The sequence below is a fragment of the Abramis brama genome (genome assembly GCF_963993115.1).
Source record: "Abramis brama genome assembly, chromosome: 11".
NCBI lineage: Eukaryota > Metazoa > Chordata > Actinopteri > Cypriniformes > Leuciscidae > Abramis > Abramis brama.
This window is the reverse complement of record NC_139973.1, coordinates 4150001-4173640: the sequence shown is the minus strand read 5'-3', so window position 1 is coordinate 4173640 and position 23640 is coordinate 4150001. Positions and strand designations below refer to the sequence as shown.

General features: G+C 37.1%; 1 protein-coding gene across 2 annotated transcripts in view; it reads right to left on the bottom strand.

Moving 5' to 3' along the window:
• Positions 1-23640, bottom strand: part of cacna2d2a (calcium channel, voltage-dependent, alpha 2/delta subunit 2a) — a 214887-nt gene that overhangs the window by 75772 nt on the left and 115475 nt on the right. For both annotated transcript variants that reach the window (XM_084128533.1, XM_084128532.1), the window contains exons 5-6: positions 8030-8074; positions 1977-2115 (exon numbers count right to left, since the gene is read on the bottom strand). In XM_084128533.1, the coding sequence (XP_083984659.1) occupies positions 1977-2115; positions 8030-8074 (184 nt within the window). The remainder of the gene's footprint in view (positions 1-1976; positions 2116-8029; positions 8075-23640) is intronic.

The window sequence follows — 23640 nt, the reverse complement described above, 5'->3', positions numbered from 1 at the left end:
ACATCAATGCTGTGCATCAAAGAGAGCCTGATCCCTGCTTTTCAGAGAGCCTCGTACAGTGACATGTGATGGTTATGTATTACAGCAGAGCAAAAGTAACAACGTCCAAATGTTTGATCACACTCTGCCAGCATTCATCTTCCAGCAATCATCCATTACCCATAAGCCTATACAACATCCACAGACAGATGAAGGAGTCGCTCAGGATATTCTACAAACATCTGTCCTAGTCAACACACTAACAAATAACTGAGAGGCACAGAAACACTTTCTAAACACCAAAAGAGCCAACATTTGTCTCCTAAAGCTGTACTCTTAACGTAAAAAAACTAGTTTATATATTATATATACTATGTGTAGTTTAAAATTGCCTGTCATTAGACCGTTCTGTGCCCCTTTAAGAACATTCAGAGTGAATCTTGCTATCATTTCCGCTCAAAGGATTCCCAGGAGACGTTATCGTAGATACAAGACTGTGATTCAGTTCTGAAATCCTCCACAGACATCAGACAGACAGATATCACAAACCACGTACACCAACCGCTGGATATTTTCAGATACTTGGCTTAAAACGAGAGAGGAAAACGCTTCAGTAACACTTGAATTCCCACTGTGAAAGAGGTAAAACGTCCAAATAAATCCTACTAAACAGTACAGCAACACAGCCAGTGATCATTATACACTGTAATAAAAGGAAAAGCACAGTATAAGGAGCCATCTCTACCTGATCTGACCTTTAATGTATCTAAGAATGTTTTCATGCATAGTGTTTTCATGCACGTGTTCTGGATGTCAAACGGTGTGTCTAATCAAACTCTATTTGGGTGCACAAATAGTTATGTGACATGCCATCATCCTCAAAAACCAGTTGTAAGTAAAATGTGATCTAGAATAATACAAGATGCAAGATCAATTTTCCCATTTACTTGTTTTTAAGTTTACTTTTGAAGGATGAACAATTTTGAGACTATGTTTAGCCACAATGGAAAATTAGGGCTCTGAAGCAAAACTAACTGATCAAGATGTTACTGTATGGAGTAAGCTCTTCCCTGTGAAGGCCTCCCTCCCCTCCCTTTACCTCTCTACAGATAAAGCGTTGTTCCGGTTCGCGTGGCTACGTGGAAGTGATAAAAATTCTGTATTATAAATTTTAAGGCCAGACAAGTAGTATGTTGAGGGTTGATTTGTAGGGAAGGACTACACGCCTGCGCACATATATTCAAACGCACATACCTATGGACTGAACTCGTAATACGCATGTGCACGCCATCAGCGTTCTCACTGGTTCGCGTTTTTGAAGTTTGCGCAGAAAGAACTTAAGTGTTTTCTGTTAAAACGGTGTCGTGTTAGCGGCCCCAAAGTTAATAACTAATGATTGTTGCGATGGAAGTGAATCAATCAAAACAAACTTTAGCTGGACAATAACTTTATTCTAGAGCTGCTATAAAGCCAAAACACTACTTTAATATCCTATTACCATTGCAAAGCTGCTTTGGAACAATCTACATTGTTAAAAGCGCTATATAAATGAAGATGACTTGACTTGACTTGACTGGAGAACATGACAAAACGTTTATTAATACACCTACCGCTGAAAGAGTTTTTAAAGTTTTTGAAATGCTGCTCATTAAGGCTGCATTTATTTGATAAAAAATAAAATAAAAACAGTAAACATTGTGAAATATAAAGTCTTCAGTGTCACACGATCCTTTAGAAATCATTCTATTTGCTGCTCAAGAAACAATGTTGAAAACAGTTGTGCTGCTTCATATATTTGTGGAAACTGTCATTCATTTTTTTCAGGATTCTTTATTGAATAGAAAGTTCAAAGGAACAGCGTTTATTTGAAATATATTTTTTTGTATCAAGCTTAATTTAATGCGTCCTTGCTGAAAAAAAGTATTTATTCCATAAAAAAAACATCTTCCTGACCTCAAACTTTTGAACGCTACTGTATGTTTGTTGACAGCACTCACAGCCTTTGTAGATGTCAGTAGGAATCTGTACAGCCGTATACGAGTAGTTGACTTTATTCTTGAAGTTGAGGTCCTCCACAAACTCCAAAGAAAGAGAGTTTGGGTTTTCCAAGAGGTTTTCTCCATCATCATCATCCGGCTGCAACGAGAAGAACCAGAGAAACATCAACACCCTCACACACACACACACACACACAAGCCGAATGCATTGACTGACACACAGCAAACCTTTGTGCAGAAAATCATTTAGACACACACACACACACACACACATGCATTCATGATTAATTAGACAAACACTAATTACACAGACATGACAGGGGTAATCCTGCCTCCACAACTCAAAGGTGGAGCTCTTTGGAGGAAAAGCCGTAATACATCGCCAGTCTATTCATCCACGACACAACAGCAGGTATCAAAGTGTTCGTAAATTGCAGAAAATCAATTAGCGTCGGCGATGGCTATCGCATTTGCATTGAAGTCCTTCAGGCGATTAACCCTGTCAATAAATCACCACAATGATTGTCGAATGACGGCTGCTCTAGAGTCTTGAGTCCGCCACACAGGCTGATAATTAGCATTTTAATGCATCTTGAGTCAAATTCAGCACGGAAAAAGTCTGCCTTTGAAAGAACTTCAGTGACTGAAAGTATCAAGGCAGCATAAATGGTATAATCACTGGATTTTAATGGTGTGTATTCATAAAATACCTCATTCTGAATGTATGCTGAGCATAATAATTAAGTCTATCCGTAAACTGCATGCTAATTGCATTTACGTAGTGGAATGGCCTTCTTCCATAATTTTTTTGCAGTATGTATACTATGTGCAATATTCAATCGGAATACCAACTACATTTGCCAAAATGTGCAGGATACATCCAGTATCCCAAAATGCAATGCACTCAACTTTACCGTACATTTCCAGTGTGACAAACAAACCTAAAATAATAATCATCATGCATATCCCTTTCATTATATGAAACACAAGACTGGATTAAAACGCAAAATAATCTACAGTCTGACCTTTTCTGCAATAATTGTCATTATTCAGTCATTTTTCACTCACTGTGGTTCATTAATTTTTTCTCTTTCTGTTTAATTCTTCATCTCACAATCAAACCCTCGCCTTCATGGCAAGGTGAAGTACGGTGTACAGTAATAGAGAGGCAGGAGTTAATTGGGGTTGACGTAGTAAACACTGTTTGTTTTTTTGTTTTCCTCAAAATTAACTTCAAGCCTCCTGCCAAGTGACGACTGATTTATGGCCTGCCTTTAATTGTCTATTAAAATGCAATTATAAACTGTTGTCGGGCCGAACATGGAGACGGTGGTTTCGTGATACCCCTCAATAAGACATGAACACGCAGGCGCACAAATATGATACAAATAACCTCTTGGAAATGGCATTCCTTTCAGTTTTGGTGGTAAATCATTTAAGATGACACAACGCATTGTATTTACTCATGACTAGTTCACATCTGACTCCAGTTACTGTTTTGGCTGCAGTTTCATACATGATTCAGAGCGTTAATAATCAGAAAATCTTTAGTAGGTCATGATTATAGTTGAAACCAGGACCTAGATCAGCTCACCTAAACTAACAGGATTAACCACAGGGCCAGATTTACTAACAGCTTGCGCCAGCACAAACCCTTTTTTGGCATTAAAAAACTACGGTCAGGATTTACTAAAGACAGTGAAAAACTAGCACTGAAAAGGTTTATTTTTGCGGCTGACATTATTGCATATGCATTTGTAGGAGTTTCCCTTTCAGATGCAAAATTTATGTGAGGAGTGTATTTAAATGAATCACATAAGCTGATTTACTAAGGTTTGCGCTCATCAATTTACTGGTATTTGCGGCATTATTTACCACCCAATAAAAACATTTCTTAAACTACACACTTGCGTTGCTCTTAATAGATTGTGTTGGTCATTATGGAAATGATCCGGCTGCATCTTTGTTCTTTAAAGGGATGGTTCGGAGTAAAATCAACCTAGGGTCCTTTGCACCATGACCTCGAGCCAAACACCCTCCCCAGAAGCCTTTTTTCCCTCGGTCGAACATTATTAAAGTTAGAGCTTATATAGAGATATCAGCCGGATGGGTTAGTGCAGGCGCTAATGGATCCGCTAATTGTATCTCTTAAATTACCCCACTAATAATGCCCAGAATGGTACCAAACTTCTACAGTAGTACATTTGTAAGTACATCAGGAGTTTATTTAAATAACACTTGCCTGATGGCTAATGCTACCGCTAACCCGGTCGTCGAGGTCACTTCTGTGATTTGGGAAAAGCACGTAAAAGTCCTGGCAGAAAGCGATGCATAAGGATGTAGTGTAACGACGCCCAGTTCCAGGAATGCACTAATATTTTGTTGGTAGTACCAGTTTGCAACAATTATTAGTTTACACGTCGTCGTTACACTACATCCTTATGCATCCTATTGGCGCTTTCTGGGAATTGGGCTCTCACACTAATTTGCTCTGTTTAGTAATTCTGGCCCTTAGTTTTTAAATAACTTTTGACATTCGTATCAAATAATGAGTCAAGATGATGCTAAAATGGTGTCTGATATTACTACAATGGTGGCGGTTCTTTTGTCGCACTGGAAATAGAAGATCAAGTCGAGGACATTGCATTGTGGGATACAGTATTCAGTGTGCATGGTTGTGCAATGCATATTTTGGCAAACGTACAGGTCATGTTGTTTTTCCAAGCATAGACAACATTTTCATTCTGCATTCAACGTACATTCTATTTACTGCAGAAATAGCAAGAGTTGAAAGCTAGTAAGCTCTTCTGAATAAAGCCAACATGAAAATGACATTTGCAAAGCATTTTACTTCAGTAAGGTGACATTTCTGGGTGCAACAGCACATTGAACAGAACAGAAAATAATAATAATAATAATGTTGAGTGGTACACATACGGCCACGGTTACACCACCAAAAAAGAAAAGCGGCTTCAGACGTGGAGGAATTTGCAATGCCTTAATATGAAAACAAACATTGAATTTCTTTAAAACAACATTTATAAAAAATTCCATTTTGATTTGATGCACAAAATCACTTGAAACTCCTGCTGTCTGCTTGTTAAACCGAGAGATTAAACTGAAGGAATGCTATAAATGACCGCATCACCCTGATAACAAACATGTCTGTGTTTTTCAGAGAAAACACATCACCGGCACACACAATTACACCCCATTTTCTGCTCGTTTAGACACGTTTCAGGCAACTGATTTGGAAACGTCGTCTTTGAGGGGATCTCAGCTCGATGTCCTTTATTTGTTTATTCTTCCACCTGACTATCCTTCACTCGAGTGTTTTTTACTGTCAGTCGAGCCCAGTCATAATTACCCAAGACAGCTTCTAATTAGGAGCTCAAAATCCACACAGGACGCACTGATTGGTTCATTCGCCCCGTCCATAGACCACCTGTTTAACTCCATTCATTACCTCATTTGTTAATTTTATCATCCTGTTTTGAAGGTTTAATTAAAGGTTGAGAGAAACAAAAATGACATTTTGAGGACTCTCTCAATCGCACCTTAACACTTTTGCCTTTTAAGAGTGTGCATATGAGTTTGCATGTGTGTGACAGTCCAAATTTAGCAATATAAACTCAACAATTATGTTTATAAACATAGACAACAGCCTCATTTGATTTTCTAAACCCTGCTCAAAGTGCAGATCTTCTTACTATTTAAAGAGGCCATATTATGCCCTTTTACTATAGGTTTCATGCTTAAATATTAAAAAACACATTATTTTGCACATTTTTTACTTTATTGCAGCACCTCTCGTTCCAGTCTGCCAGTAACACTCTGGGGTGCGTTTCCCGAAAGCATCATTAGCCAACTATAGTCACAATTTTTCATTGTTATCAGCATAGTTCAACAAGTCGGTGTTTCCCGAAAACTTAGTTCCAATGAACAATCGCAAACAGCATCGCAAAGTTGTGAGGTTGGAACGTCAGCTCTCGATCTGTGGTTAGAAGCAGAGTTTCTTGTTTGCATGTGCACTTAATAAATCATTACCTTGAACAAAATAAGTATGCTGGCATTCAGTACATTCTATATATTTCATTTAGAATACATACAATTGTCATTTACATCTTTTAGTTTGTCAAGAGATTTAAATCGTCGTTTTTTAAGTGTGCATGTGCGAACATGCTCTAGTACGTAAGAATGAGCCTATGATTGAATCTGGAAAAAAAGCTAAATAACTGAGGAAAATGAGAATTAGTCCTCAGATGACATGTCCGTAATACTGTTCTATTTGTAGTTTGTTGGATTTCAACATAAAACTTGGTGAAATGATTTCAGTGTGTCTATGAGTACTTTTGGAACATTTCCAGCACATTTTAACAAAACATTTTGGCCTCTATAATCATGATAAGACATTTTCATACCGTTTCATCTCTAGCTGCATGGATGTGCAACTGTGTTCAACCTGTCCTAATGTCATTTTCCAATTTTAGTAGTTCTATTTTAAAAGCTGCAACACAAAAAAAGATACAAAACATCTATCCTGTGTCTTTTCTCTCCTCTAGCATGTACATGGCATTTGTGAACCTCGAACTCCTCTGTTATTTGTCCATCAGAGGACTTGGCAACTGAGAGCCAGCAGGCAGATGTTGGTGTTTGAATGTAAACAACTTAGTGCTTTTGGACCAATGGTGACATAATCAATTAAAAATGAAGCCATTGGATTATGATCATGTACTATGAGTTTTTAACTTTACAATTTATTTTCTTTAGTTTTGAGTACTTTTAGATACCCGTTTACCACCTGGAATTTTAAAAGTAGCGTAACCAAGGATTTGCAAATATTTTCTAAAGTTCTACAGTTCCCTTAATTGCATTAATATAGTAGAAGCTGTCCATTGATAATTGTTTCTGGAGATATGCAGGTGTGTGTCTGCAGTTGAGCGTATGAAGGAATCAAGCTCTGCGCACTTTCTGCCCCCATGTTTCTCGGGCCGGTAGGGAGCGAGGTAGGGGTCACGAGTGTCTCAGGTGGGTCGCCGTCCCCTTGGCCCCTTTAACGATGAGCGATGTCCTCCAATTAGAGACGTTGACAGCCCCTAAAGTGCTGAATCATTAATCACACACATGCCGCTTCCACCGCACAAAATCACACTCTGATTTATGACTTCTTGGGCTCCATACTTTTCCTTCTCTCTCTCTCTCTCTCTCTCTCTCTCTCTCTCTCTCTCTCTCTCTCTCTCTCTCTCTCTCATTGAGCCTCCATTCCTCCTCTACTCATCCGGCTTGATATAACGGTGTCCTTCTCCACAGTGTGAAATCAATCAGCCGAAGAAGAGAGTCGCCGTGACCCTTCACTTATACAATGAAAGGTTGTTACTGAGTATATGATACATTCAAATACGGTGACGTGTATATTTGTGTCCCAGAGAAGAATTTAGTTGCTCTATTATAACTTACATTATCTTACTCTTATATTAAAGCATTCAGTTTTAAGTATCAACATCGTCTCACATGTTTCTCAATATAATCTGTACCAATTTCAAGCTTTGTGTGACAATAACTCGAATGTAAGGAAACCAAACAAGCACATTGTCAAATATGTAATAAAAATATATAATAAATATTTCTTACTGGCAAAAAAACTGCAGTTTGCATTACTTTTTTATATTATGAATAGTAATAATAATACAAATAACAATACATAAATATTATTAAAATATTATATAATACAAATAAATGTTAATCAAAATTGAACATGCATAACTTTTGAAATAATAATAGATTAACTAGACTGAATACATATACACTGTATATGACTGTTTTATATATTCTGTTTTATATATACAGTTTTGTGGCCTAACCCAAATTTAGTCTTATCCGATGACACACTTTAAGGTTTCTGAAGAAAAACATGAACACCTATTATTATCAAAACCTCAAAAAGCAATTTAATAAAAAAAAACAGACATGAAAGGACTTGTGACGAGCAAACACAAACAAAAATGAACAGTTTTCATTTGAAGCAGCACAAAACAAATAAAAAAATCACTTACAACATCCGAGTCGGCTTTGGAGTCGTAGTACTGGATGTCATTTTCCTAAAATAAAACAAAACAAAAATCACGTAAACATTTGTCAAAATTACTGCTTTGAGGATCATTAATAACCTTCCAGTCTTATCATTTTGATTCACCTGCTTTCTGTATTATTGTTTCTATGCGAGACCAACAAAAGTTGTCCTTATCAGCTCAGTTATTTCCTAAGAAAATAAAGCAATAATGAAAACACATCCCTGTCCTGAGGGCGCTGTCATGAGAAGGTAATTGTAATTTGTTCTGAAGCTGTCTGTTGTGGTTTTGTATTTGCTGTCGCATGCATGTCTTTTTTTGTTTGCTGAATTAGGGATTTGCTGCTGACATCTGCTCATGAAGCATAAAGACTGTGCCTTTCATTAAATACATAACTCTGAATCTTCACATATAAGATGAAACATAACCCTGAAACTACACCTGCCATTAGTTTTGACCCTCAATCACACACTCACTCACTCACTCACACTCACACCCTCAATCACTAACTCACTCACTCACACACACACACACACACACACACACACACACACACACACACACACACACACACACACACACACACACACAGACACACTCACTCACACCCTCAATCACTAACTCACTCACTCACACACACACACACACACACACACACACACTCACACTCACACTCACTCACTCACTCACTCACTCACTCACTCACTCACTCACTCACTCACTCAATCACTAACTCACTCACTCACTCACTCACTCACTCACACACACACACACACTCAATAAAAACAAATAAGGTCAATAACATACATAATCTTTAGTAAATTGAAGCGAAAAAACTATTGTACCTCAGTAGTCTGTTTGTCTTAGTACTCATTGCTTTAGTACAGAATTTCCGTATTCTTTATATAATTCATCACATTTAGTAGATCAGATATCTGAAAGTTTTTATGCCACTTACTGTATATAAGTTTCCTCATAAATCTCATTTCTAATATTGGAAACAGTATAAAGTGGTGTGCTAGAATTTCTTCCAAAATATGAGAAAAATCCATGACGGAACAAGCTAAAATAGACCAAAGGATGTTCCCTAGAAACATAACTTGACATATTTTAGAGTACAAAACCATCAGAATGTTGAGTAAATGCGAGTGATGTTGTGTGTGTGGCTGTGATATGAATGGATAAGTATTAATGTGCTGTAGTATCTCTCAGTAGACGTGATGTGCTGCTATATTGTTTGCGTAGGACTGTTTCAACTGGTTTAGAGCAGCATATTCCTCTGTCCTGATGCCAGCGCTCACACACACACACACACACACACACACACACACACACACACACACACACACACACACACACACACACACACACACAGAGCCCCTGCGGTCTGATGTCTCACGGGGGTCGTGTCTGATCTCCTCCCTCTCTCCTCCTCTGGTTTATACCTCACATTCACACAGGGGACGCCACATCAAGGGTAAAACTGCTCGGATTTCACGGCTTTCCTCTTATTTTTTCTGGAGCATGCAGAATGCAGAATTTCTATATGTTTGGAATACTCAAAATAATATTGTGCATGTTATATATCTTATATATTTATCAGAATATGAGGATTGATTTTTATCAGCTCCAGTATAACCTGTGTGTTGAAAAAAAACAAAACAATGTGATTTGAAATTCAAAAACCTTGCATGTAACTCTCTTTGAGCTTGATTTTGGTAAAATGTTAATAATATAATGACACATGCAAGTGTCTGACCATTTATAAATTCACAATATCAACTCTGACAGCGCAATGTTTAATTATAAAAAAAAAAAAAAAATCCATTTCATGAAAAGTAGCATTTTTGGAGATATGATGTTTCTTCTATATTAATACTTTTTGAAAACTGCACACCAAGCGAAATGACATTTCATTCTACTGTATATCTGTATTATAGCTGGAATGACAATAAACTTTCATCTAAATCCAATCTAACATACTGCATAATGCATAGTACATTTTTTAATATATGAAAAATGTATGCTAAATGTTTCAAATAGTAGTATGTTATTGTTTATACAATAACTATGCTTGTTGAATAGTTCAGCGACTGAAGTTATTATAGTCTAAGAAATAAATATGGTAATTTTTTTTTATTATCCTAACATGTGTTAGTGCACTTAAAGGGTTAATTCACCCAAAAATTAAAATTCTGTCAGTAATCACTCACCCTCATGTTGTTCCAACCCCGTAAGACTTTCGTTCATCTTCGGAACACAAATTAAGATATTTTTGATTAAATCTGAGAGCTGGCTCACTCCTTCATAGACTGATAGGTAATTGATATCTGCCATCCCAGTGGAAAAGTTAGTAAAGACATTGTTAAAATAGTCCAAGTGACTACAGTGGCTCAACCTTAAGTTTATCAAGCGACGAGAATATTTTTTTGTGCGCAAAACCCCCCCAAAAATAATGACTTTATTCAACTATTCATTTTCTTCTGTGATTCTCTGAGCGAGTTCACGTAGTGTAACAGCTCACTAGGCTCACTATTGGCCGACGCTGGTCATGTGTGTGATGCGTGTGATGCTGGCCAATAGTGAGCCTACGTTCTGACGTACAACCCAGAAGCGCTGCGCTGTTACACTATTCTCATCGCTTGATAAACTTAAGGTTGAGCCACTGTAGTCACTTGGACTATTTTAACGATGTCTTTACTAACTTTTCTGGGATTGCAGATGAAATTACCAAGCAGAAGGAGAGAGACAGCTCTCAGATTTCATCAAAAATATCTTAATTTGTGTTCCGAAGATGAACGAAAGTCTTACGGGGTTGGAACAGCATGAGGGTGAGTAATTACTGACAGAATTTTCATTTTTGGGTGAATTAACCCTTTAACGTGTCAATAAAGGGATGTTAAAAGTTGCATCTGGGTTAATTTGTAAACATCACTGAAAATGTAGTTGTTCATGTAGGTTATCAAGGTATTCATAAAGACAAATATGATTAGTATGCACTACAGAGTAGTATGTTAGTATGCTAATCCAAAATAGCATCTCCTTCTATCTCTCTCTTGTTCTTTATCTCCATGCCAGTTCTATTCCCGTCTCTCTCTGCAGTGCCAATCCAAACAAACCAGACGCCAACAGCACAGTGACAACAACAGCGTCTGAGCTGGTCACAAGACAGCGGTCAAAAACGCTGACAAATCTACACAACCCAGCAACTCACACACACACACTCTCACAGCAGCGTTCTCCCGGGACACTGTCGGGAGCGGGAGCTCAACAGATAGAGACAGAAATAGAGCGAGAGAAAGTTCCATTCCTTGAAATCAAAAAGCCAGTCAGTCGTGAGCGATGACCTCCCGCCCTCTCGAAATCTCTCTTCTGGGCCCTCTTCCTTCCCCACGAATCCCACATGCACAACACACTCATCGTCAACGTCATTCCATAAAAACAGGAGCCATGTCTTTTTAAAAGAGGTGATATGAAGATTAGGTACATATACATACATATACATATACATATACATACATATATACATATACATACGGTGTGTATATATATATATATATATATATATATATATATATATATATATATATATATATGAAGAGTTCAGACGCAAAAGCCTCTAAGTGCCATCTGAAATTTTCATCTAGAATGATCATTTGTATCAACCTTGTATAGTTAAGTTCAGTAATTTCACTTAAATGACAATTAATAGGTATTTTTCATTGTCATTTAAGTGAAATTACTGCATTTAAATATACAAGCTTGATAAAAATTATCATTCTAGAAGAAAATTTCAGATGGCACTTAGAGGCTTTTGCGTCTGAATTCTTCATAAATATATACACATTTATACATTTACTTAGATCCAGACTGGAGAAAAACAAATTCATTTTATAACTCCATTATGACAGGCCAAAAATCTGCATGAAAATAAGACAAGGAAAAAATATTTAAATATTTTAAAATACAAAAAAAGGTACTGAATATATGCTGACATGTTTAGACAAATGTCTATAACAACACAATGTTGAGTTTATTATTCAAACATGTTAATAAGCCACACATTTTGTAGGATGACCCTCCGGCTGTGCAAAGGTCACACGCTCTCTGAGGGGTTTAAAGGAGGGATACAGACGACAGAGAAAGAGAAGGACGAGGAGGGAGAGAAAAAGACAAAGAGACGGAGCAATAAGAGCTGAAGCGAGAGAAGAGGAGCGAGCGATGGAGAAGAGAGGAGAGGATGGGCAGCCGTGGACTATTAATAGAAGTTCTCTGCAAAGACAATCCCTCTGGCGGAGTGTGGGCGTCTCTAGTGAGCCAGTGGGCTGCAGTGTGTGTGTGTGTGTGAACTGTAAACATGTGAACTGTGATCTTACAGTAGCGGCTCAGCACAAGATGGCCACCTTCACACACCTGTGCTCAACACACTAATCGCACCTGTCATAGACACCAAACACTAATAAATTGTTTGTTTTTGTTCCCTCACCCAACCCAGTATTATATAACATTATATACAGTATATAGAAATATTGGTATTTTTGACAACACTACAACTGAAAAATGCATATATATATATATATATATATATATATATATATACAGACCAGTCATGGCATTTATTATAAAGCTAAAATAAAAAATCCCCTTCAATATCCACACCAAAAATCGATTCCATCCTGAAATCATTCCTCACGTGGGACTTGATTCAAAATTAGATGAAATTTCCAAAAATAAGTGACAAAAATGAGTCAGCAGAATATGAATGAGGAATCACTCATATTTGTGCGTACAGTATGTTTTCCCGGGACACATGAGTCCACGAGTCCCTCAGGCTCCGGGACCCATCTGTTATGACAGGTCTGTTTCTCATCTGCACTCTGTTTCAACTCACTCCATCCTGGTAGAAGCTTTAGCATAAACACACATTCATAGAGATGGCTTTTTACATTTTGTTCTGGCATCTAATAGGAAATATATAATCAAACTTTCATTTAGTATAGTGTTAAACAAAAGACTACATGAATGGATGATGCTAGTTTAGAAAATAATAATCAATTCCAATGTGTTATGGCCTACAAAAAGTGCCTCCATTTTACTGATTTAAATAATGGCACAAAATGAAATTGTGACAAAAAGAATCGTGTTGCATCAACTCATTTTAATTAACTGAACATGCAGCAAATGCATTCTTCAGTGTGTGCATTTGTCCTGCCAAAGTGCTTGTAGCTTGGCTGAGTGCAAGTTAGGTTTGGGCCGAAAGACAATGCCATCGTCCATCGCAATGGCTGACAGACACCACGATGTTGAGCCTCCCCAATGTTATTACCCCCCCCCCCCATGTTTCCATGGTGACGCGTCATGCTTGCCACTTGGTTCACCACAGCCAAAATAGCACTGTATGACAGATGTAGCGCTTTTATTTCTAAATATTAACAAACTTGCTTACCATGTCATCAACTATCTTCTTTTCCGATTCTCAAATACGTGTAAGTGAGTTTGTTTTGTCGTTTGAAAACCTTTATAAATTGATATTACCTTGATCTGTAACGGGAGATGGGCGCTGCCATGTTTGTTTGGGCCGCAGTTCAGAGATTCCTGTTTGTTGGATTTATTAAAGCACGTGAATTCATCAGTTTCTCCCGAAATACATGAAAGTAAGTGGCCGGTGAACTGGGAGAAGAATAGTGTAAACTTTATAGTTACTTGCACTGTCTATCTGATATGAATAAAACACGTCGGTAAATATATTTGAATGGATTGTTATTGCTGCTTCCATAGACACCAACCATTGTATATTTTACAAACTATAAATGTATTGTTTTGCTATAAATTATATGTGTTTAAATGTCTGAAACCTAAAATAAACATTATGTGGTTAAAAACACTGAATAGTTGTGACATATGACAAGCGCTGAGCGCGTCAGTCTTTGGCTCAGCGCCAGCCATAGCGCGAAAGCACAGTTTGAATAACGCATTCGCTCCTTAGTGGTCAGAGCCTGCCAAAATCAAAATTGCTGATGAGATGTAGAGGAAAATATCTAGTGGAAAATGATCATCGTCCATCGCGATGTTTCACTGTAGACATCGTCTGATGACAAAGTGGTAGACATCGCCCAACCCTAGTGCAAGTCCAAAATAAAGTAGAATGACAACAGTCAATAAAACATTTATTGAGTCTCAACATCATCTCGGTTCAGTCAGTGATTCCAGCCGGGCTACTGGCGGTCAGCTTCTCTACTGTTGCTATAGAAACAGGCATCTTTGTTCTACAGCCAGAATAATGCTGATTTGTCCTTTGAGGAAGCACTCGCTCTCATTGTGCTTCACCTTCTTGTCATTTTACTCACTCTCTGATTTGACAGGCGGGTCATACAGATGTAAAGATTCACCCTCATGTTGTTCCTGTCAGAAACCCAACTTTCTTTTGTTAAAGGCGAAGAGCAGCAGAATACCTTTGCCCAACGTTTGGAACTTAGACACTGTTCTTAGAAATAGCAGCTTGGACTTTCCATTTGCCAGAAGAAAGAAAATAATTCAGGTTATGAAAACACATCGGGGTGAGCAAATAATGACAGAATTTACTTTCATAAACTGGTCAAAGTTATTTTTTCTACCAGCAGGGGGAGATCTATTAAGTCAGGAGACACTTATGTTCAGAATAGCATACTATCATACTACTCATACTAATTCTCCATACTACATTTGCTAAAATGTGTAGTACTTGCAGTAAAACTCTATCCCATGATGCAATGCCCATGACTAGATCTTTCTTTCAGGTAAAGTCATTATTTTATCAGAGCAGGGTTATTATCGTAGAACTAGAACTATTAAAAACATTTCTGCACTGTAAAAAATTTCTAACCCTCCCAAATCAAAAATTTCAAGTGACCGATAACATCTAAATTTTTCAATTGGCCCAAGTGAAATTCTTGTTGCAATAGTCTGTTAACATTGGCTCAATGAGAAATAATACGTCAGACTAATTGAAAAATGTAGATGTTATCGGTCACTTGAAATTTTTGACTTGGGGATGTAATTTTTTTTTTACAGTGTGTTAATTGCAATAAAGCTGAAATTAAATATGAATATTAGTTAGATTAGTTAAAATAGAAATGTTGCCTTGGCATTAAACTGAAAATTACTAAATTACTAAAATTATTAAATGGAAATAAACCTAAATTACTTAATTACTTAAACCTTTTAAGAAAAAAACTAATAAAATGACAAAAGCACATTAGACTAAAATTAACATGAAAACTAAAAATATATAAATAAAAGCTAATTCAAAATAGGAATAAAACTATAACAAAATCTACAAAAACTACAAAGTTTTTGCTACAAAGAGAGACATTTTACACAATGATACCTCTGCATTAAACCCATCCAAGTTAGTGCACACACATTAGGAGCAGTGAGTAGTACACACACACACACACACACACACCTCAGTGATTTCCTGCCAGTATTGAGACTTGAACCTGCAACCTTCAGGTTCCCAGTCTGACTCTCTAACCAAAAGTAGGCAGTATGCAGTATATACTACGTAGTGTGCAGAATTTGATTTTGATTTGATTTATTAGACAAAATAATAGTGAAAAATACACTCATTTGTCAAGGACAACACAATAAAGTTTAAACAAAACTTCTTTCCATTGTGGTCCTTGATGTAAAGCACAACTTCACTCCTAGAGACAGGTTATCTTGGCACTGTATACTGTTATACTTACAACACTACAATAAGAACACACATTTCCAAAATATACAATCACAATTAAACATCCACACAAAAACATTAATACAAATGAATCAATAAAACAACTTATCTAATAGCCAACTTTTAACTTTCATAGTAAAACTAACCATATTTGACATACTGTTTACATCTAGGCAACTTATTCCATTCATGGGCCCCTTATTATTCAAAAGACCTTCGACCGTACATTGTTTTGAAACGACATAATGTAATATCCATTAGACTCTGCCTAGTATTATAACAGTGTTTCTCACTTAGCCTAGAAAAATACATAATAAAATATGCTTTCTAGGTAACCACTTAAGATGTCTAAAATGGGAAGCATCAACATGTGTAAAACTATTAAAACCTAAAACCAACCTTTCAATTTATTTTGAGATCTCTGTAACTTAACCAGTCATAAACGAGACAAATCGGACATCCAAGAATACGTGAACACTCCAAATGACAGCACTAAACATGATGCAAGTTTTTTTAAACTTTGCTAATCCAAAAAACTAACACATCTGGCAAGAAATTTTGTCTTAGCATTAACCTTCCCTAAAATTTTCATAGCCATACTTGTACCACTTAAATCATTGTCCAAAACACATCCAAGAGAATTAACAGTGGTTCTATTTGATATTACACAATCCCCAACCTTGAAAGATAAAAAAATGAGTACGCTAGTTCTCAAATGCAAACATTGCCACACACAAATGATTTGGCACCTGCAACAAACCACAAATTACAAGCTGTTATATTTCTCAATTAATACCTACTCAGTATCAATTAATACACATCGACTCAAATGAACACATCTTTCAAATGCTCATTTGAACGTGGCTCTCCTCATTTCATCATCTCCATCCACATACATTCACACAAGCCTTTCATGACGCTCTCAGACACTTTGACATTTAAATTACAAACGATCTCTGTGTTATCCATGGAGACAGCTTAGAACGGAGCCGTATCTCCTCCAGACACACACTAATTAGTTTATAATTACAGTACACACACACACACACACACACACACAGACGCTGTACGCCATGATCTGATCTTAAAAGTACACATAGCACAGTGGGCAACCCATTTATTTATGGATTCTGATGGATTTCTGAGTGAAGCGGGATATTCACATAGAACAAGAAAAAATAGGCGGGATTTGAGTTTGTCTATCACAAATTGATTTAATATTTGAATTCATATATATATATATATATGATTGAAATAACATGCATGGTTTGTTTACAAATCAGGAACATTTGAAGTAAACAGGGTCGATTTTGATTTCACACAGAGAGAAATTTTTTTATCTTGGTCATTGTTAAGTGTAAAACGGCTGTCAGGCTCTGTGTTTGTCACACACACACACGCGCTGACGGATGATCCACAGCAGAGTAATGACACTTGGTACCGAGCAAGAATTATTGGTGGAATATTACTGCGTCTGTGTGTCATAAAATGCCACATACCTGTCAGAAAACCTCCAATAACGTGTTGTGTTTAATATATCAATAAGTTACATGCTTTACTCTGTCTGACAGACTGCTCGTCCATAGTATCTGTGACTGAAAAACCATGTTGGTCCTGGACTGAGAGAGCAGAGTTTGACTTTACATCTAAATGAATTACCCACTAACTTACATTTACTCATTAAACATATCACAGTTAAGATGTGAGTGTACTGAAACCACTAAGATTTAACTGTTCAGCCCTCTATCGTGGATCATGCATGATACGACCAAACTCATTTGTTAAGAAAATAAATATGATTAAGTTTAATTTGACATTAAACATGAGAAAGACAGAAAGACAGTGTGCATGAGAGGCCTGAGGGTACGGCTCCTCATTAGAATATGACCCCAATCCCAGCGCTTTTAAACCATTACTGAGTGTTTGAGCAGCGTGCAGATGTTCATTTTATTGCCAATTAACAAATAAACATGGAGATAAAACAGCTGAAATGGTCTGCGCAAATTTGGATGCAGTAAATGGCAATTACCATGCGAAACGCATCAGTGTGCTGGATGAACACAGTCTCATCTATCTATCTATCTATCTATCTATCTATCTATCTATCTATCTATCTATCTATCTGTCTGTCTGTCTGTCTGTCTGTCTGTCTGTCTGTCTGTCTGTCTGTCTGTCTATCTATCTATCTATCTATCTATCTATCTATCTATCTGTCTGTCTATCTATCTATCTATCTATCTACACTTATTGTGCATAGCAAGTTGCATACATCAAATGCATATAAATTAATTATAATAAATAAAAAAGTTTGTGTGTATATGTATATACACACACACACACACACACACACACACACACCATTTCATCATTTCTACAATAACAATAATAATGAGTCCTCCTCTTATAATTTTTCTTATAAGCATTTTTAAAATGATTTATGTTAACTTTTGTATGAAAGGCACTATAGATTTTATCGTTACAAAAATATTATGTAATTCAGTGGAATGGCATTATAATGCATGTCAAACACTGTATCTTTGTGTCATTCTTCATTTAAAACCATATTATTTAAAATCATTATCCTTTTATCTATCTATTTGCCTTTCTCCTTCATAACCTGTTCTTCTTACACCTTATTTCATTCTAATTTCTCTCCTTTTGTTGCTTTTCTATTGCCCATCAGATCGCTGGACCTGCAGGCAGCACAATCGCTCTGTGAATATTCCAATCCTCTGATAAGGCCAGGGAATGCTATCCTGTTGCATTGTGGGTAATACGGGTGTATATTGTTCTCTGAAAGGGTTCCATTGAGGAGTCTGTGTCGAGAAGCAGATAAAATCGTAACACGGCGTGGACACACTGCCTGATAACGGCACGATTCAACACACATTTGCAAGTGTGCGCGCACACACACACACACACACACACACACACACACACACACACACACACCTGATCTGTATAAGAGTGTATTAACGAGCAAAGACAAACATCAAAATTCAAAAGAGCCCACACACAAGTATCTGATGATATGTAGATATGGCTCAAGTTCCTCCCTCAGTGTGTCTGTGGGATTTTCTCTCTAGTTTGATTGTTTGCCAGGCAGAAATCACAAGTCTGATTGCTAAATGTATCATTCATGTAAATAGAACAATAATTAGAGTTATGTGTTTGTTCAAATCACTAACCCTGAATATGAGTCATAGGTGGCCAGTAGGTCTAACATCAGTGTATGTTTAAACTTATGCCACAACACAGTAATCATTACAATATGATTATGGAAATTGTATCCAAAAATGTTTTATATGTTAAACAACCATGTACTAATACCCGAATATTATTCATAACAAATGAATGGTAAGTCTGGCATTAGTGCAAAAACAGCTATCAGTCAAATAACATTGAATGTATATATTTAAATAAAAAAAACTACAAAATTAATTATTTTTGAACTTATTATCTCAAATACTGACCATTTCATTAAAAGAAAAAATGTAATGTAGCCACTTTTAATAACATAATGACATTTCTGATGTTCAAATTTTCTTTTCTTATTTTCCATCGAAAATCAATTATTAAAATTATTTTTTAAATTAAATATAATAAAATAATAATAATAATAATAATAATATTCACAAATATGAAAAATTATTCAAATGTATTTAATAGTATTATATCTATTTTTTTATTAAATACAATATTATTTAAAATAATAAAAAGGAAAAAGAAAGTCAGGGTAGCTGACAAGTCTAAACCAGAGAAATTCTGGCAAATATAACATTTAAAAAAAAAAAAATCATTTTGAAAAAGTAATTAAAGAGAAGCAGTGAAAAAAAAGGGGGCTTAACAGATAATTGGCTTAACAGAATCACCCACATACAGTAAGGCCCTCGTAATACTGATGCCATCCTTAACAAACATAACAGATCACATCAACAATAACAGTAGTGATGCATTTCATGCTAAACGGATCTCTCCTCACTATTTCAGAGTGTCTTGTCCTACATTTCCCCCTCTTTCTTTAGTTATTTTTTAAAAAAAATTCTAAATGAGCGCATTTCCCCAAGAGAGCCAAAGAGCCGCTGGCCCTCTTCAGAGCGGCCCTGAGAGCGGCCAATCAACAATCAGCGGCCGCCGCGATAACCCTGTTATTTCACCACCCCGTAATCATTTCCATCAAACGCAGTGATGTCCATAAAATCTGCAGACAACATCCAAATCAGGCAACCTTTTAGAAAGGATACGCATTGAGTCAAGGACGCTGAGAGACAGAGAGAGAGAGAGAGAGAGAGATATGGATGCATGCCAGTCCAGATGTAGTAGATGCACTATAGGCCCATTTAATACACATCGACCAGACCAACGCATAACCAGATAATCCACGACCCATAGCACACACACCATACTCACCATGCAAATGGCCTGTTAACATTTCCCAGGGATATCATTTGCAATTGAAAAGTGTGATTGTGCTCCAAATGTCTGGCAAAACTGAGGGGACAAAATTGTTTTCTGTCATACAAGTGCAAACATATTCATTCAGCTGCTCGAATGGCTGTCAAAGCAAATGTTCCTTTGACTGCCACCCATTTTTACACCATCTACCAGTGAGAATTGTTACTACTATTAGCTGCCTAAAGATTCATCCAATAGTCCCTAAAAGTTACTCTAAAAGAAGAAATTTCCAAAACCAAACACTACTAATAAATCAATCAATATTATGATGGTCTCATATGGTAGTACTATGGATCTTTAATACAGTATATTACAAAGTACAGAAATGTATGGAGAACAGTATTTAGTAAAGAATGTCCAGAAAACAGTAGCACATGGTATGTTTTTTTGTTGTTTTTTGTGAGTGTAGGCTCAAGTTTTTGTTTATTACAGATCTACAGGATTTTTTGGCTGTAGCACAAATGCTTAAGGTTATAACTTTAAATAAAGCATACTTTAGAGTGATGCCTGCTTAGCAAGAAGCAAAGAAAACAATCATTTTTTAAAATGATCTAAAACTAAACAACATCCACAAAGATTCACATACCTGAGACTGCAAAATAAGCAATGACAGATAAATGATGTTTCATTATAAGTCATTTCAGTTTAGTTTTTAGTGTGGCGCAGAAGCAAGTGCGATTATTGTTATTTGCCTCAGCGTGAACGACAACGGATGATGAACAAAAGAAAAAAAAGTGTGTGCTGCATGAAAAACAAGTCCCAAGACTCTATTTTTCCACCTGATAAACAATGTTCTCTTGCAAAAGTAAGCAAGAAAATGCCTCAAGACTTCCTGCTTTTAAGCTGAACTTTCAAACATGCATTAAATTGTAACCGTACTTGAATCAACGCTGCATCGACGGACTAACTAGCTGTGAAATAAACTACTGATTGTTTTCCAAATTACTTTATGCTAAAAGAAGCAGAAGATTACAGCTGATCAACATGTGGTGCTTCACTTTATCTGAACCTGTGAGAATCAAATTTATGACAAAAAATACTTTAATTCAATGGAAGTGGTAAAAACCTCATCAACAAACTGTGAACGTGTCCATGAGAGAAAATCTTTGCTATCCTCTCATTTCTACCGCTTTCAAAAGAGCTACTTTTCTTCTTTCACTTCGCCTCTTCACACACACAGACACACACACACACACACACACACACACACACACACACACACACACACACACACACACACACACACACACACACAGGGACAAAGAGAAAGACCTTCATGGAGGTTTAGAGTGTGATGAGATGGGCTGTTGTCTTTTGGAGCGTGGCGAGGTGGATTTGGGGATTCATCGATCTGAATCGCAGCTGTATGGAGGGATCGATGGAGAGGCTTTAGAGACGAGGAGAACCTCAACCCCTGAGACCCTGGGGGGGGGGGGGGGGGACTTTCATCCTGTTTATATAGACTGTACAATCATATACAATTATGTTCACGGCAGATGCTTTCTTACCAAAGCAAATCTCCAAAAAGTGCATGAGGTGTAAGTGGCCTTTACTAAAGCTGGTCTCAAGAGATACAAATCAAGTAATAAGGCGAGACCTCAGGCGACAAGAAGAACGCCAAGACAAGAAATATACGGCAATTTCTTTAATGGTTATTTGCAACACATTAGTTTCAGAGAACACTCATCTCATTAAGAAATGCTTTATAGGGTTTTGAGTTAACTATGGGTGTATTCACACCAGGAAAGTCCGCTAGTTCACTTGCTTTGATCCAGACAAAATACAATGTTGATTTTTTTTTTTTTTGGGGGTGCGGTTCGCTTTCACACGGCTCTTTTTTTCAAGTGAACCAAAATTTGTAAACAAAACCACACGTGTGCTAAGGTCGTCCATTCATTGGACAGGAATTCTCAAGCAGGGAAAAGCAGGAAGTGCAAAAACAGGCTCAGCATGGAGATCTTTCGTAATGCATTATTTGTTCTTTTACTGATTTGGTGTTATTCTCTACAAACGCAATATGAAGAAACTAATAAGCATCATATGATACAATGTCATCTCTATACGATGTTGTATTTAGGATTTTGAGAAGACGACGATGTACTGCAAGATGGTTCCGGCGGAGAGAACATGCTTTTAAACCATTTAAGAGCGGTAAGACAAAAGAGAACGCTCTGTCTGTGAACGTCCTGATGCACACATGGCGCGCAGAAAGACGCGCAACAGTATCGCGTGCACAGACAGCGCGCCGGAATCGAATTCTCTTTCGCGCTTGAACGAACAATAACACACACCATTATGGCAAAATGTCCATTTTGTTAAGTATCCTCATAAGAGCAGTCAAATAAAGTCTTAAAGGCGCAGTGCTTTCTGAAAGTGGGTCGGATCATGTTCACACCGTAAACGAACCGTACCAGAGTTCGTTTGGAACCGCACCGAGACCACCTCTTCAGCCGGGTCTCGGTTCGGTTGTTTGGTCCGCACCCGAGTGCGATTGCTGTATTCACACCTGCCCAAAAGATCCGCACCAAGGGGGAAAACGAACTTGAGTTTGATTCAATCAAACCAAACAAGGCAGGTGTGAATACACCCTATACGGTACCGTTGGCTGAACGTCTGATGCTAATGGCACACACCTCAGGAGTTCCAAAGTCGTCGTCTGATTGGTTGAATTCTACAGGATTTCCTGGAGAAGTGTGTGTCACGTTCTGAAATGGTCCTCATGGAAACAAAGCCATCGTGATGTCAAACCCCCTCATGGAAAAGGAAAGCTGTTGTGTTTTCAATGAGCGCTAACCAGGATCAACTTAACGCTGGATTTTCAAAAGTACGTGAAGTTTGTGGTGCCACTGTTGCAGTAAACTTGCACAGTGTTCTTGAATGAATAATTTATTAGATGTACGGCATTCTGTTATTGTAGGGCCATTGTCTTTAGATTTTCGAACGAACTGTGACTGGTTGCTTTACATGTCAGTCCTTTGGCAAATGAAAGCTGCGATGGAGTCCAGACCTTCTGCCGTCAGTCTGAAAGTCTGGCTACGCAAAACTAGGCCGGAAGAACAAATTTAAATTGAATAGGAATAAGATGAATAGCCTTGTAAAGGTGACAGGAAAAGTCATAGGAGTCAAATCTAGTCTATTGACATTTATCATAGACCGGTTTTAAGTAAAGCACATTCAGTTTTAAGAAATTTAGATCACCCATTATATAAAGAATTTCAACTGTTGCCTTCTGGGTGTCGTTTAATAGTGCCGGGTGGAAGAAAAAACCCCGATGTAAAACAATTTTTTTTTTCTGTGGCTGTTGGTTTAATTAACTCTTCATAAATAGTTTACTTTCATATGAACTATGATTTGTGCGATGTGGATTATATATTGTTTGTGTATTATGTATTGTCTGTAGGTCTGTTACCTTCTGCTGCAAAACTAG